The sequence below is a fragment of the Macrosteles quadrilineatus genome, unplaced genomic scaffold (assembly GCF_028750875.1).
Source record: "Macrosteles quadrilineatus isolate MER2022 unplaced genomic scaffold, UCM_ALF_1.0 Scaffold_4__1_contigs__length_99947679, whole genome shotgun sequence".
Lineage (NCBI taxonomy): Eukaryota > Metazoa > Arthropoda > Insecta > Hemiptera > Cicadellidae > Macrosteles > Macrosteles quadrilineatus.
The window spans coordinates 42,831,788-42,845,759 of NW_026542597.1; the positions used below are offsets into that span (position 1 = coordinate 42,831,788).

Below are 13,972 nucleotides of genomic sequence, written 5' to 3' on the forward strand. Positions count from 1 at the left end.
GTCAGACATTTTTCCAACAAAATAAACAAATACGTAATTTATTATGTGTTAAGGTTTTTTTTTCATTTGAATCTATATAAATTACCAAACAGAATATATACAAAATAATCGTCCATTCATTAAATCTATACAAAAATCACCTTCTTGGTGCAACAAGACCACACTACCAAAAACTACATAATGTGGTTATTCATTAGCTATAGTCTGCGTGGATGAATAATCAAACAAGTAGTATATCTTTGACAAATTAATTCTTTTTGTATGATTTGCGAGCTGAAACCCTCGTGAAGTTATTCATCTCGATATTCTTCAGTTTGAATCTGTCTCCCTACAAGGAAGTTATTCAATTCGAATCACACACAATCCACCTCAATTTGTATTATATTTTTACCTATATCTTAAAAATGAGGTGTGTGGTTTAGCTCACCTTCCATTACGAACTGAGATTTTACACAACGATAACTACTATAATAATCGAGGAAAGTTTTAGGCATATTCCATTTTGATGTATTGCCTCAGAGTGGTATAATATACCATAATACATATTATGTTGATTGGTTCCAAGAAAACACAACTAAAACTGCAATGTTTAAGTTTTTTGTTCAAAATTCTTGAAACGATTTATTATTTTACTTTTATACGGTTAAATAAAAACAATATAATGGTGTATGTTTGTTTAGTATCTTACTTTCATTTGTCCTATTTATTTTTATCCATGAAGCTTACAAACTAATGAAATCACTAACACGATATCAATGTTGATTCTATAGCTAGGTTTTATAGTAAGTTATATTATCTCTAAAAGACTAATTGTTCAGTTAAACCATACCCCGCTAAGAAGTACGGACAAACCTACCACTGCTATATTATATTCCTACCCAGTATATATTAACACAACATATAAACTATTAGAGTAGTAATTAACTCCGATATTGGGTACAACGCGATGGTGGCCTTATAATTGGATTAGGTGCATTTAATAAATGCAATCAGGTAAATGTCAGATGATATCATGCTGGACCCGCCCAGCACTGACCAGCTGACCACTGACATATCTTCCATTGTGCTCTGCTAAACGATACTCCATGTCGCTTACTCATGTTTCTAGATCATGTGATTGTTTTACGAGTGTTGTATTCCGATCTAGGTTAACACATGTTTACTCTTTCGATTTTAACAATACTTACCTACTTACAAGTCAAAATGTTTGGTTATGTGTGTTGTTTGGTGAAATGTGTGCGAAACTATCAGTACGATTACTGAAAGATGATGTCCCATGGAATAAATATGGCATTAGTATATTTAAAATTGGTGTTTTAAAGGTATTCATTCAGTGGTATCTATGCATATCATATTTTGCTAAAACTACTATTTCATTCAAACACGTACTTAAACGCCACTTAAGAAACTTTCTTTCAAATTTACATTTTAAATTTTCTCAGTAAATTATTGTAAAAACATTACTTTTAAACATTAATGAATGTTCATATAATGTTGTTTTGCTAACAGTGGGGCTCAATTTTTGAATGACACAAAATAGTTTCTTTTAACATCATGGCATCATGGTTTTAACATATGGCGTTGACATAAAATGGCACACTTGAGGAAAATTATCGCATTGAATACACTAGCTAAATATTATTATTAATGCAAACTTTTTGTAGGCTTGGTACTTAGCCTACTAATCCTGTTCAAAAAAATATTTTCGGAGAAAAAACTGAAGTGAATTTCTTATAATTCTCATGAACTATTTCGAATTACCGCACATCTAATAACGAGTGATATAATTTTCAAAGCTATAATTGTATTAAGTCTCTCATTAATCTACAACCATAAGACACATTATGCCTTTTGTGTTGCGCCAAATTTTTTTATTTTTTATTTTTTTTTTTTATGAAATATTTTCTAGGCTGAGGTGTGTTATTTAAAATTGGTTGGGGATATGTTTCCTTGGGTAGTTGTTCTAGTCAACAACATTAGCCACAGCTTCTTCTAAATATTATTCCAGTTTCATTATTATCTTACATAATAAAACACTTTTGCAAAACTTATGACAGCTAGCCTGACCATTCTACTGGACCAAACTACAGGCTGTTGGTACCAAATAAAAGATATTTTCCTGTAGATGCACAGAATCCCTTTATAAATTATGCTCAAAAATAAGCACAATAAATGAATTTTAAATTTAAAAAAAAATTAACATGGGCCTTATGGGTTGCCATGTTGGTGACGAAATAACAAAAAAATATAAAAAGAAAATCAAAACAAATTAAAGAAATTCCAATCCCCCTTTTTATTTACAGCGTGGGTTGAAAATAGAGAAGTTTGCACAATACGTACTTTTGGTCGTGTTTTAGACCACGGGGCGAGTTCTCGTAATCCCTATAAATGTCACATATAGTTCAAGATTCACGTACTAGACACTATTGCTATGAAGTTTGTCTGATTCATCATCGTCTTTATTTCGTGTGACAATTGCTTTGTGGGTGGCGAGGAGGAGGAGAGGACATCGGCCTTCAATGCCATCGCTTTGTGGTTACTCGCGGGTGGTCGCTTTACAATGAGTCGGACAATAAGATTGATTGGCTGTGCGATTTTATATTGAGGAATACAACAAAGTTAGAACTACATTCTCAGACATGTGTGGCCGATGAGGCAATTTATGGCTGGCTTATCAATCAATAAGGAGTATCAGAAAATTACTCTCTGTTGGATTAATACTTAAATATTTATTGTTCTTCCTCAATCTATAAAAGCCTCAAACTATATTATTAATACGCTACATGAAACTTGGTAAACAATAAGGCTTTTTTGTTTTAAGATTTAACCCCACATATTACAATACCAGCATATTTGTCTAGGTGTGTAAATTTGCAAACTGTTCTTACATTTTTGAAAAAGACCCCTGGACTCTGCCCTAGTGGCTTTTAAAGTTCCCATGTTATCCTTATGAAGAAAATATTTGTTTACATAATGATCAGTTTGATGATTTAATTGCTGTTAAAAAGGAAACGTGGGCTGCAAATATTTGCTGACTTGGTTGAAATGAAATATTTACTATTTGAATTTAGGTTGGCGTAAATATTACAATGGAAAAAGTTGAGGAACCCTAGACAGTTTGATATACTAAAAAGGAAACTGAAATAACACTGTGCTGGATTTTTTGAACAATCATTGAAATAGCCGATTTGCTAACTATGGAAACATAGGAAAGGCATAGAACAACACCAAGTGGAGGAAATAGAAATAATGTTTTTTTTTACAATTTATAATCATATTATGGACAACCTAATGTGGCTATGATTGAATAAAATTTGTAGTAAACACAAAAAACAAGACCAGCTTTTGAAAAATTATAAGATATTTACAAGAAATGTCGATTATATTGAACTGTTATGTACATCGTGAGTATTTCCATAATCTTAGAGTCGACTCTTTAAAGTCAGCTGAAATTATGACCCTTGTTCGTTTAAAAATAACCCCAGTAATACTTCGCAATTGTTCGAATTTCAGCAACAGGTACACTAGTAATACTTTAATGTGTGTTGTGTGTGCTTCAACGTTGAAATTGTCTACCCTACCCTACAGGAAAGCCACATTTAAATAATGTAGGTTACAGTTTTAACCAATCGTAAATGTTTTTCTGTCTTACTATCTGTACAGTCCAAAACGGTGTCCGATCTTGATAAAAGCGTGGTCGGCGTCTGAATGTCAACCGGGTGTGACCAGGTAAAGTGTTATCGGTATCTTAGCATTACAACCATGACCCTGTTCTTGAAGATTTGACTTACTCAATTATTTAACACATGTTACTGAGTTCTTACTTACATCGACCTGTTCCAGTAATAGATCAGTATGGATAAGACAGAAAATTGTGTAAAACTTGACAATTATGACTATTGAAGAAAATAATGTTCAATTAAACGTAATATAAACACTTCGGTGACAGTTTAATTTATTAAACATCATAATCTTAATCATAAATCGACTGGTAAACATCCATGGGAATGTTGTATTGAAGATACGAAAGTAACGTTAATAATACTAATGTTAATATACTCGTAAAATTTTTCCCAAGTGGATAATGGAGAGTTTTTTAAATATAGCCATAGGTTAGTGCGAAAGCCAAAAGTAATTTTCAGTTTACCTTTTTTTCACTGACCAAAAGAACGATAGGCGAAATCGTATGCACTCCCTGCTTTCCTAATTAGTGTTTGGATATAGCTACTATTAGCTTATATGGAACGTTCTTCCTCCAATTTACACATGTTAACTCTATCAATCATCCTACCATGAAACATAGATTCAGATTAACTGTAGAAAAACTATAGCGCCTACGCCTCAATCAAGAAGTCTTTTCATTAATGTGTTATTCAAACGTGCGTTTAGTTAAAATATTGCATTTTCACATTGAGTACAGACAAAATCGTCAAATCCCCACCTCAGGTGTTTCCCAATCAGTGGTGAAATTTTAGCTCATCCTCTTTCACACGCGCGTGTTATTGCACGCCGCATACTGCCTCGTATACTTAGTTATCCGAGGAATCTGAGAAGAAGGTCAATAGCTTCACCTCCTTTAAAAAGGTCAACAAGGTCCTCTACTGCGACAACCTTGCTACTGGACTTCGGCGACTTGCCAGTGTCTTATCTACAGTTTTCATTTCTCATTTCCACAATTGCTAGTATATCATTAACTGGAACAAGGTGACACAATGTTGACTGATTAAGTTACTCTCATTTCAACATTTGGAAATTTGGATTATTATTTTAAAATTTACCATAGCATATTAGAGTTGATTTACACCATCCCGGCGAATTGAGTGAATAGGCAAAATGAACTGTTTAAACACCTAAGTATAACATTTTACAAACAATTTCAGAATGAAATCCGTCGCTAGCATTTGTAAAATAACTTTTTTTATTTCCCACGAAATGTTTTTGTGGATAATTTCTCCCACGACACACTGTTTATGATCTTAAATATAAGTTATACGTTTCCAGAATCGAAATAGTTATTCGTGAACTTCAATTTTCAGAAAATTAATTCTTCTGATATCCTTGATATTATATAATTAAATTCTGAACCAAATATCTATTTTCTTGGCCTATTTATGTTACTGAAATCTTCTTTTCTTGTGCATGTAAAATTTATACGAATTAAAAATTCAAGATTTTATCAAATTAAACTTCTATTTGCTTAATTCTGTATATTTAGGCCTACGTCGTATATCTCGTGCCAAAATACGAAATTCTACTGTGGATATAAAAATTGTTATGATCTCCCTTCATATCCGGGTCTATTCTCTAGCCCGGAACTGTTTAACAAATTACTTCAGGCTAAACCAGAAACCTAGAGGGTCACGGGTACACTTAACTAAAGCTATTTAATTGATTTAATTTATTAAACATTTAATTGATACATCGGTTAATTGTAGAGATAATCATAACCTATGGGACTGAAATCACTCCAATGCTGTTCAAAGTTTTTACTGCAGCTTACGGCATGACCTAAAGAAAGAGTGGACCACTATTAGCTCGCTCCACTAGAGTAGTAACAAACCCAAAATATTAAGATATCAAAGTTGCCTATCGATTGGTGACATACAAAATCAGCTGTTCATAATTCATCCCTGACGATGTCTCGTTAGCTCGCTAATAGCAGGAAATCGAGTGTTGATTGGTCCACCACTTCAGAGTTTGTCACGGGGCTCGTGAGATTAAACGCGACTGTCAAAGTCACCTGATCCGCCCCCTTGTGTGTGTGTGTGTGTGTGTGTGTGTGTGTGTGTGTGTGTGTGTGTGTGTGTGTGTGTGTGTGTGTGTGTGTGTGTGTGTGTGTGCGTGTGAGGGCGTGGTACACCTCACTGGCAGACCTTGGTTTACTTGGCAACGGGGGTGGGGACATCTTACAACACTGCTCCGATTGACCCATCCCGGGAACACACCCATCATTAAAGTCCATCCGATGATGTAAAGATAATTGACCGTTTACTCAGGTGTAATGTCTGTTTTTGGAAACTGTAATAGTGGAGGAAACAGTTGTGGACATAATGTGTGTTTATACCCCTATTTTAAGGATAGTGAGAAACTTTTAATTCCTCTAATGATTATGAGTTTTAGTTTTTTGGTCTTTTATGCCCATCAGTCTGTTCAAAATTTACCTTCTTAATTGCCTTTAATTGCCCGTATTGATAGGCTGGAAAGTTGCCCTTTGCCGTGCATACACACGGAAAACTAACGTAATGTACGTTTACCGTACATTATTACGTTTATGTACGTAATGTACGTATGCTTTTGGTCAGCTGATGAAATAAACAGCTAATTGCAATGGCATATTTGATTTGTTTTATATAAAAATATTATAATTTATGTTATGTCCTAAATAAATCGTGTTATGAGTTTAAAATGTACTAAGTTTTCTGTGTATTATGATGTAAAGTATCGTACGTTACTCGCCCGGTACTCTTTACCGTACTCGCACGGTAAAACACCACTTATCGGGCTAGTAACGTAATATACTATTTCCCCGAATTCTCCAAAACAGGTTTTTGTTAGAAAAATAAATTAATCTTACCAAACACATAAAAGAACAAACGAAATAAAACTTGTCATAAACATGTTTAAACGGACTCTAATAGACTTTTTTTCTAGGCCTTCATAACCTAGGATAAATGACGTTAGGGCGTATTCGATACCGACCACACTTATTTTTGTAAACATACGCTTACAAATGTTTACAGAAGAACTAAATCTGTACATATGAAAATAAGTGCAAAACTATTATTTTTAGGGATTGACAACACCTACATCCCTAAGTGTATAGGCTGGCTATAATGGCTATAATGTATATTATAATAATTATTATTCTTTTTTCACAACGTTGCAACCGTCGAACCGCCTATCAAACAAACTACAAACTACTGTACTCAGGAGATATGATTAATTTTCTCCACAACAACAAATTACTGGCAGAAGTCATATTCATCTTTTCTGCTCTACCGTCGACTGCAACTTTGCGAGATATTCAATCAAACGTGTAGACCTCTCGAGTTAATTCATTCTGTAGGTAGCTAGTTATGTCTACGACCATCTATCGATTGCTCAAGTCTGTTATATACTACTACAGTTTGTTTTGCAGTGATGTCGATGTTAGATTTATATTTATTGCACTGATCGGCCGTGCGGTAACCACGCGGTCAGGAACCCGTCCGCTAGGTCACTTTGCCCCAGTTAGCGGACCTTGAGGACTGGCTGCATATTTGGTAGGCCTATCCTACGTCGTCCTTCCTTATCACTCACGGTCATTTCCTAACTGTCACTGACGTATTTTTTACGAGATTTAAGGTTCTAAATAATTAATTTGAAACGTTTTTTTTTATGATTTTAGGATGTCGGATGTTGAGATTGTTTGTTTTGATAAGCAATAAGATTATGTTTAAACTGCTTACAACCCAAGGAAGTGTTAATAAAAAAACTGAATTAAATAACTATGATAAAATCTTCAAGAAGAACTGTTAATATTGGAATGAATATAAATTTGAAATAAAAACTTCACCGATATTTTCTGATTTTTTTATTTCATGAGGCCTTTCGCCAGCTATGCTGGCATCATCAGACACATCACAAAACTGAAAATAAACATAACCTTCAGTTTTTTGATGTGTCTGATGATGCTAGTAGTGGTAGGTTGCTGGCAAAAGGCCTCATGAAATTAAAAATTCTGAAAATATTGGTTAAATTGTTATTTCAAATTTATATGATAAAATGTTTTTTTGTGTTTCCATATTGAGTACTGCTGTACTAGTTTAATATGACATACACTCATACTTGAGGGTTTTTATTTCTCTTATATACATTATTTTTGAAATAGGATACATCTGAAATAATACCTTAATAATTAGTACGTTTAAGAACCTCACCAATAAATTTAACACCACTTCACAAAATTTAAGACTAAATTGACCAAATGCAATGGTAGTTACGAGAAAATTTCCTTTGTCGGTTAAAGAAATAAACAGTTTATACAATTGCGCAGATTATTAGGATTTATAAAAAATAATTTCATGCTTGAAAAAGAAATTGAAGAGTGTGTTACCCACCTTTAAAACAATCTGTTGTTATATCTTTTACTGCTATGGCTTATATAGCTATAGCCTACATAATAACATTCTGTTTAGAAATATGCTTTGCTTTTGTCAATAAAGGTCAAAATAAGACACTTACTGAATAATTTATTTGTTAAGATTTTAAATTACCTGATTTACCAACTCTATTAAGAGTGAAATAAAAATAAATTTTAGTTAAAGGATACTATAAATAACATTTAATTATAATTCTTTGTATCATAATATTAATTTAATAATTAATAGATCCTGACTCTTTGTGAACGTATAATAAGCCCCCCTCCCATATTTTGTCATATTTTTATGCTTTAACGCATTATAAAGCGTATAAAGCCATCAATGCAATTTTATTTAGGAATATTAGTGTACAATAAATATATTTATACACACCATAACACATTGATTGGGAAAAATCCACAAAAATAGAATAATTGAATTCTAAAAATGTTAGGTTGAAACAACACACTTCAGGCACGCAACACATGGTCAAACAATTTCATAACTGAGAACGACACGATTCGGCCGTAATAGCTAATTATGTTTTATCATGAAGTATACAAATTAAATTCTCATAAAGTAATAAAATTAAATTGGTACATATACCAAAATCCTACATGAACAAAAAGGTTTCGTCATTACTTATTACCTGTTTGAAATCTGAAATTATATAGATTAATAACATTTGCATGTAACCACTTTAGACGCTAAGGAATATTGGAAACTCATCTATACACAAAACTTAATGTTCTTTTTTTATGTAATGCGATTTATGGAATTAATCTATTAAACTGGATATACCACTACTAAACTTTATAAACAAACAAAATAAAGAAAACACTTCATCCCTCCCTACCATCTACATCCTCAATTTAAAATTCCTAAGATTAACAACGACACAAACACTTAACATATTTACAACCCCTAGCAAAAACTACCCCCAACACCCCCTTGAGCGTGTAAAGTGGTGAGTTGTAGGAGTAAAGTGGCAGGGTACTCACCAGGGCGCAGGTCGACACTGGACTCAGGACGGACCAATGGGCGATCAGGAGTCAGGACCTTGGGTGGAGCTCCTTACAGAGGACATAACCTATATAAACCCCACACCGGACAATTTGGTCACTCACACCACCACCAACATGTACAAGGTAAGCTCACACTTCTCCCACAAACAGAATATTACATTTTGGATTTTCAAATTTCATATTTCATCGTATTACCTACTAGAAATCTACTTCAACGTTTGTATTGAGTTGTAAATATTATAAATTTAGGCATACTCAATTAATCTTCCTATTATTTTTTAAAATTAATTTTCCATCTTTTGTTTTGAGCCTATAAACAATAGAATTTGTTTCGTTTAACAAGAACATTTTATGATTACTGCACAATACTAAACAATTATCCACATGTTACATTTTTAGATTCACTTCTTAATGGAATCCTTTTTAAAGATGAAAGTACCAACAACAAAACTCAAGTTAAATTATTTGAATTGTTATGCAACCTTGTTCTACAGTATATTCTAATTGCACTGCAATGTTTTCACTGTAGATACCTTTTGAGACAAATAATACTATAGATGATGTAAATTAAATTAAATTTGAAAAGTATAATTTTTGTTTGGAACATTTTAGAAAACGTATTTTTTTTATTTTGTGAAATATTTCTGTTCAACTGATGGACCGTGGTTTAAATACACAATTATTCAAGTTTCATTATTGGTTCAAAAATGTATGAATATGTTTACATAATTTGCAGTAGGTTCATATAACTAATATCGAAGTATTTGGGTCATAGCTACCAATAACATATTTCACTCAACGACAAACTCAATTCTCTGGTCGGATGTCGTAAAACACCAGACAAGTCATTCATCCATCTGGACCACACATCACTATGATTTAATGGTCGCCTCGCATTCAATATGCGATTAGCATATAAAGGTGCACCTGTTGTGTAAACGTAATTTGTCTTGGCGTGGTGACAAATTGAATTGCTTTCACCTATCAGAACCAAGCTTTTGATAGGAATGTTAAACCGAAATATAATGGCAACTAGTTGCAATACAGTTTCAAGACATCCTACAAGCAACATAATCAAACATTGCGTGCTAGTCATGTTGCTGATATTTCACAAGTATTTGTTTATGTTTCAAGTAAACTAATGTTCACTTATCAAGTGTTCCTCATGATTTCTGTTGTCCACAGTTCGTCGTCTTCGCCGCCTGTGTGGCTGCCGCCAACGCTGGCTACGCCGCCCCTCTGGCCTACGCCGCCCCCGCCTACGCCACCCACGCATACGCCGCCCCTGTCGCCAGGGTAGCTGCCCCCGTTGCCTACGCCGCCCCCGCCTACCACGCCCCCGTTGTTGCTAAGGCCTACGCCCCCGCTGCCTACGCCGCCCCCGCTGACGAGTACGACCCTCACCCATCTTACAGCTACGCCTACGACATCAAGGACGCTCTGACCGGAGACTCCAAGAGCCAGCACGAGAGCCGCGACGGAGACGTCGTCACCGGATCCTACAGCCTGGTCGAGCCTGACGGTTCCGTCCGTACCGTCGACTACACCGCTGACCCTGTCAACGGATTCAACGCCGTCGTCCACAAGGATGCTCCCGCCGTCGCTGTCAAGGCCTACGCCCCCGCCCCCGTCGCCTACGCCGCTCCCGTCGCCAAGGTCGCCGCCCCTCTGGCTTACGCCGCCCACTACGCCCCAAAGGTCGTTGCCCCCGCCGCCCCTTACTACGGTTAAGTCATCGTTACCTGAATACCACCTTGCTCAGTCATTTGTAAATGTCTCATTATTTATTATGGTGTATGTTTTAAATACACTTAAATAAATTGTAAGTACCTTACTCTGTGTTGATTACCTAATTTCTCCTATACCCAATCTTAATTGAGCAAATATCCTTTGCTATCCAAAATAAATACTCTTGAAAAGCAGTAATACAGAAAAATAAAGTGCCATGTTTCAAATTGGTCGTGGAGACCTTTGTTATTTTAACGTGTACAAAATATGTCATCGTTATCAAGGACATTCATATGTTAAAAAAACTATACACTAGTAAAACCTATTCTATGAGAGAAAGTTATGAAATGTGAATATTAAGGTAATACTGTGTGTAATGTATTCACTCCCTGGCGGTACGGCGTCCTAGGCAAAACAAATACTGAGTCTATATTGCCGCCCCAATATGAAGGCGCTCAGAGTACATTTTGCTTCAGAAGTTGGTTTGTATAATTCCCTTCAATTTTCGTGTGCACAATAGATATCTGCCAATTTGTATGTATCTTTATTACGTTAACATTGACATAATCAAATGTTATGTAGGTTATGCAGGAAACTGAGAATAATATTTGCTAATTTTTGCATTATTGTTTGTCGTGGTGTTAACGTGCATAAAGAAAATACTGTATTTTTGACATTAGGACCTAACGAAAACGATTTTTTGTTGAAGTTGTACAAACACCAACGTAGTTTGTAGAATAACTCTAAAACCCTTAAGTAACATTTAATAGGATTATAATGAACTTGCAATTAAAAATGCTCATTGCTTTGGAGATTTTTTCTAATCTTTGCCCTCTATGTTTTTAAGGGCCTAGGATAAATAAACGTAATTGTATTTAACAATCACGACTAATAGAAAATAATTTTAAACAACTTATATTCTAAAAATTGTCCCTCAATTTATAAAGTATATTCTTATATTTTATATTCCTAAATTACTCTGTATTAGATTCTGGAAGCTCGGTCCGCTCTTCTTAAGAACGTTTTTTAATAAATAAATATCCGAAAATCCAACAACGCTTTTTACAGATGATTACATTTTGAAATTAGTTTTAAAATTTATTATTCCTAAAAAAACAGTTGTTTTGTGTGCTAAATATTAGCCGTGAAAATTGATTATATATAATCTTTTTTACTAAGCTCAACTGCAAGTTTTATTAGGGGTGTTTTATGTTTTCTCTTTACACATGATGAAAAGTGCTGTTAAAAAAAAAAACTCTATTACAACTAGGCTACTTTATAATCCCAAAAATTAGATTTCAAGTAAATAATCTTAAAATTAATCCGAAAAATATCACACATTTTTGATATCAGTTGTATAAGCAATTCACGTCATTTTAGAGATCATTCTTTTGATTACTAGAAAGTGGAGTTTACTGTTTATCAAAAATGTATATTTGATCTTGTAGACGATAAAAACTGCTTAGTTTTTGTTGTTGTTTATATAAACGTTTTGTGTGTGTTACATGGAGAGTTTTTGCTGGATAAATATTTCGTTCTTAGTCAAATGTATTGTTAAAAGAGTCATCGCCTGGGGACGGGTAGTCGTTTTTTGTTAAAATAAGTTTAAGGTGCCTAAGTAAAATAGCAATATATTTAAGGACGATGCATTTTTTCGGACAAAAATATACATTAAAATTAAAATTGTTTTGAACTGACCCATAAGGATGCACAAAATTAAGTCTTCATATAAGTACACTGGGAATATAAACTTGAAATATAACAAACTAACGAAAAATCGATCTGCTATCCAACACAACATTGACTAACTTCCCCTGTAATCAAAACAACCAGCAGTTCTCACACCTGTAGAACTTCCGCAACAACCTCCTGGCTATAAGTTTCGGCACATCCTGATCCTGTGTAGGGTTAAGGATAACGGAGGATGGAGTGGAGGTGTTACATAACATCCTGCAAAACTGTTACACAGGCGGGAATCTAGGGCACTGATACAGCAGCTGGTCAAATCAATTATGATGTATTGCTGTATACATTATCTATGCGTTTTTATTGCTTTCGAATTCAATCCATCTGTAGTTTTTATTAGTCCAGTCAAGGAATGAGGTGTAGAGTGCGTGAGCAGGTAACTAAGCGATTCCTTCAGAAACTTGTTCAGGGGGCTTAGGGTGTTAACATACCAAAAGTCCTGACTCCTAGGTGGTGAGCCAGGGGGTGGAGGGGGGAAAAAGGGGGGAAAAGGTACGCATTTTGGGTTTTTTTTTATTATATCTCGAAAACTATCAACTTTTTGTATACTATAGTAAATTATAAAATTGAAGAAGATTAAATTTTCTACAAGAAAAGTATATAATGTGTTTATTTTGGTTCAACAGATTACGAGTTATAACTTATTTAATTGATATCTTATTAAAATACTCCTTCCATAAGAAATACATGTAAATTAGTATGCAAAATGGGGCGAATCCTATCCGCCAAAAGGAAATATAAATGATATTCTGGAAATCTTGACAAAATTTCCAGTAATTTGACACTTTAATCATTAAAATTGATCCAAAATTAAGGCGAGGGCGAGGTAACAAAATGTCGAGTTTTGGTGTTTTTTTTATTGGAAATATAAAAAAAAAACCTTAAATCATCCCATTTTTAAACGCTCACCCTCGCTTTAATTTTTGACAAAATTTCATGATTAAATTGTCAAATTACTGGAAATTTTGTCAAGATTTCCAGAATATCAGTTATATTTCCTTTGGGCGGATAGGATTCGCCCCATTTCGCATACTAATTTACATGTATTTCTTATGGAAGGAGTATTTTAATAAGATATCAATTAAATAAGTTATAACTCGTAATCTGTTGAACCAAAATAAACACATTATATACTTTTCTTGTAGAAAATTTAATCTTCTTCAATTTTATAATTTACTATAGTATACAAAAAGTTGATAGTTTTCGAGATATAATAAAAAAAAACCAAAATGCGTACCTTTCCCCCCCCCCTTTTTCCCCCCTCCACCCCCTGGCTCACCACCTAGGAGTCAGGACTATTGGTATGTTAACACCCTAAGCCCCCTAAACAAGTTTCTGAAGGAATCGCTTAGT

The 13,972-nt window shown here is 34.2% G+C and overlaps 2 protein-coding genes across 2 annotated transcripts in view; both read left to right on the forward strand.

Moving 5' to 3' along the window:
- The window catches only part of LOC128991335 (neurobeachin-like protein 1), a 423,043-nt gene that overhangs the window by 294,095 nt on the left and 114,976 nt on the right, over positions 1 to 13,972 (forward strand). The gene's annotated exons all lie outside the window — the stretch shown is intronic.
- LOC128991355 (larval cuticle protein A2B-like) lies at positions 9,215 to 10,979 on the forward strand. The gene is made up of 2 exons (XM_054414162.1): positions 9,215 to 9,268; positions 10,331 to 10,979. Exons 1-2 carry the CDS (start codon positions 9,260 to 9,262, stop codon positions 10,874 to 10,876), a joined length of 555 nt encoding a protein of 184 aa, XP_054270137.1. The 5' UTR covers positions 9,215 to 9,259; the 3' UTR covers positions 10,877 to 10,979.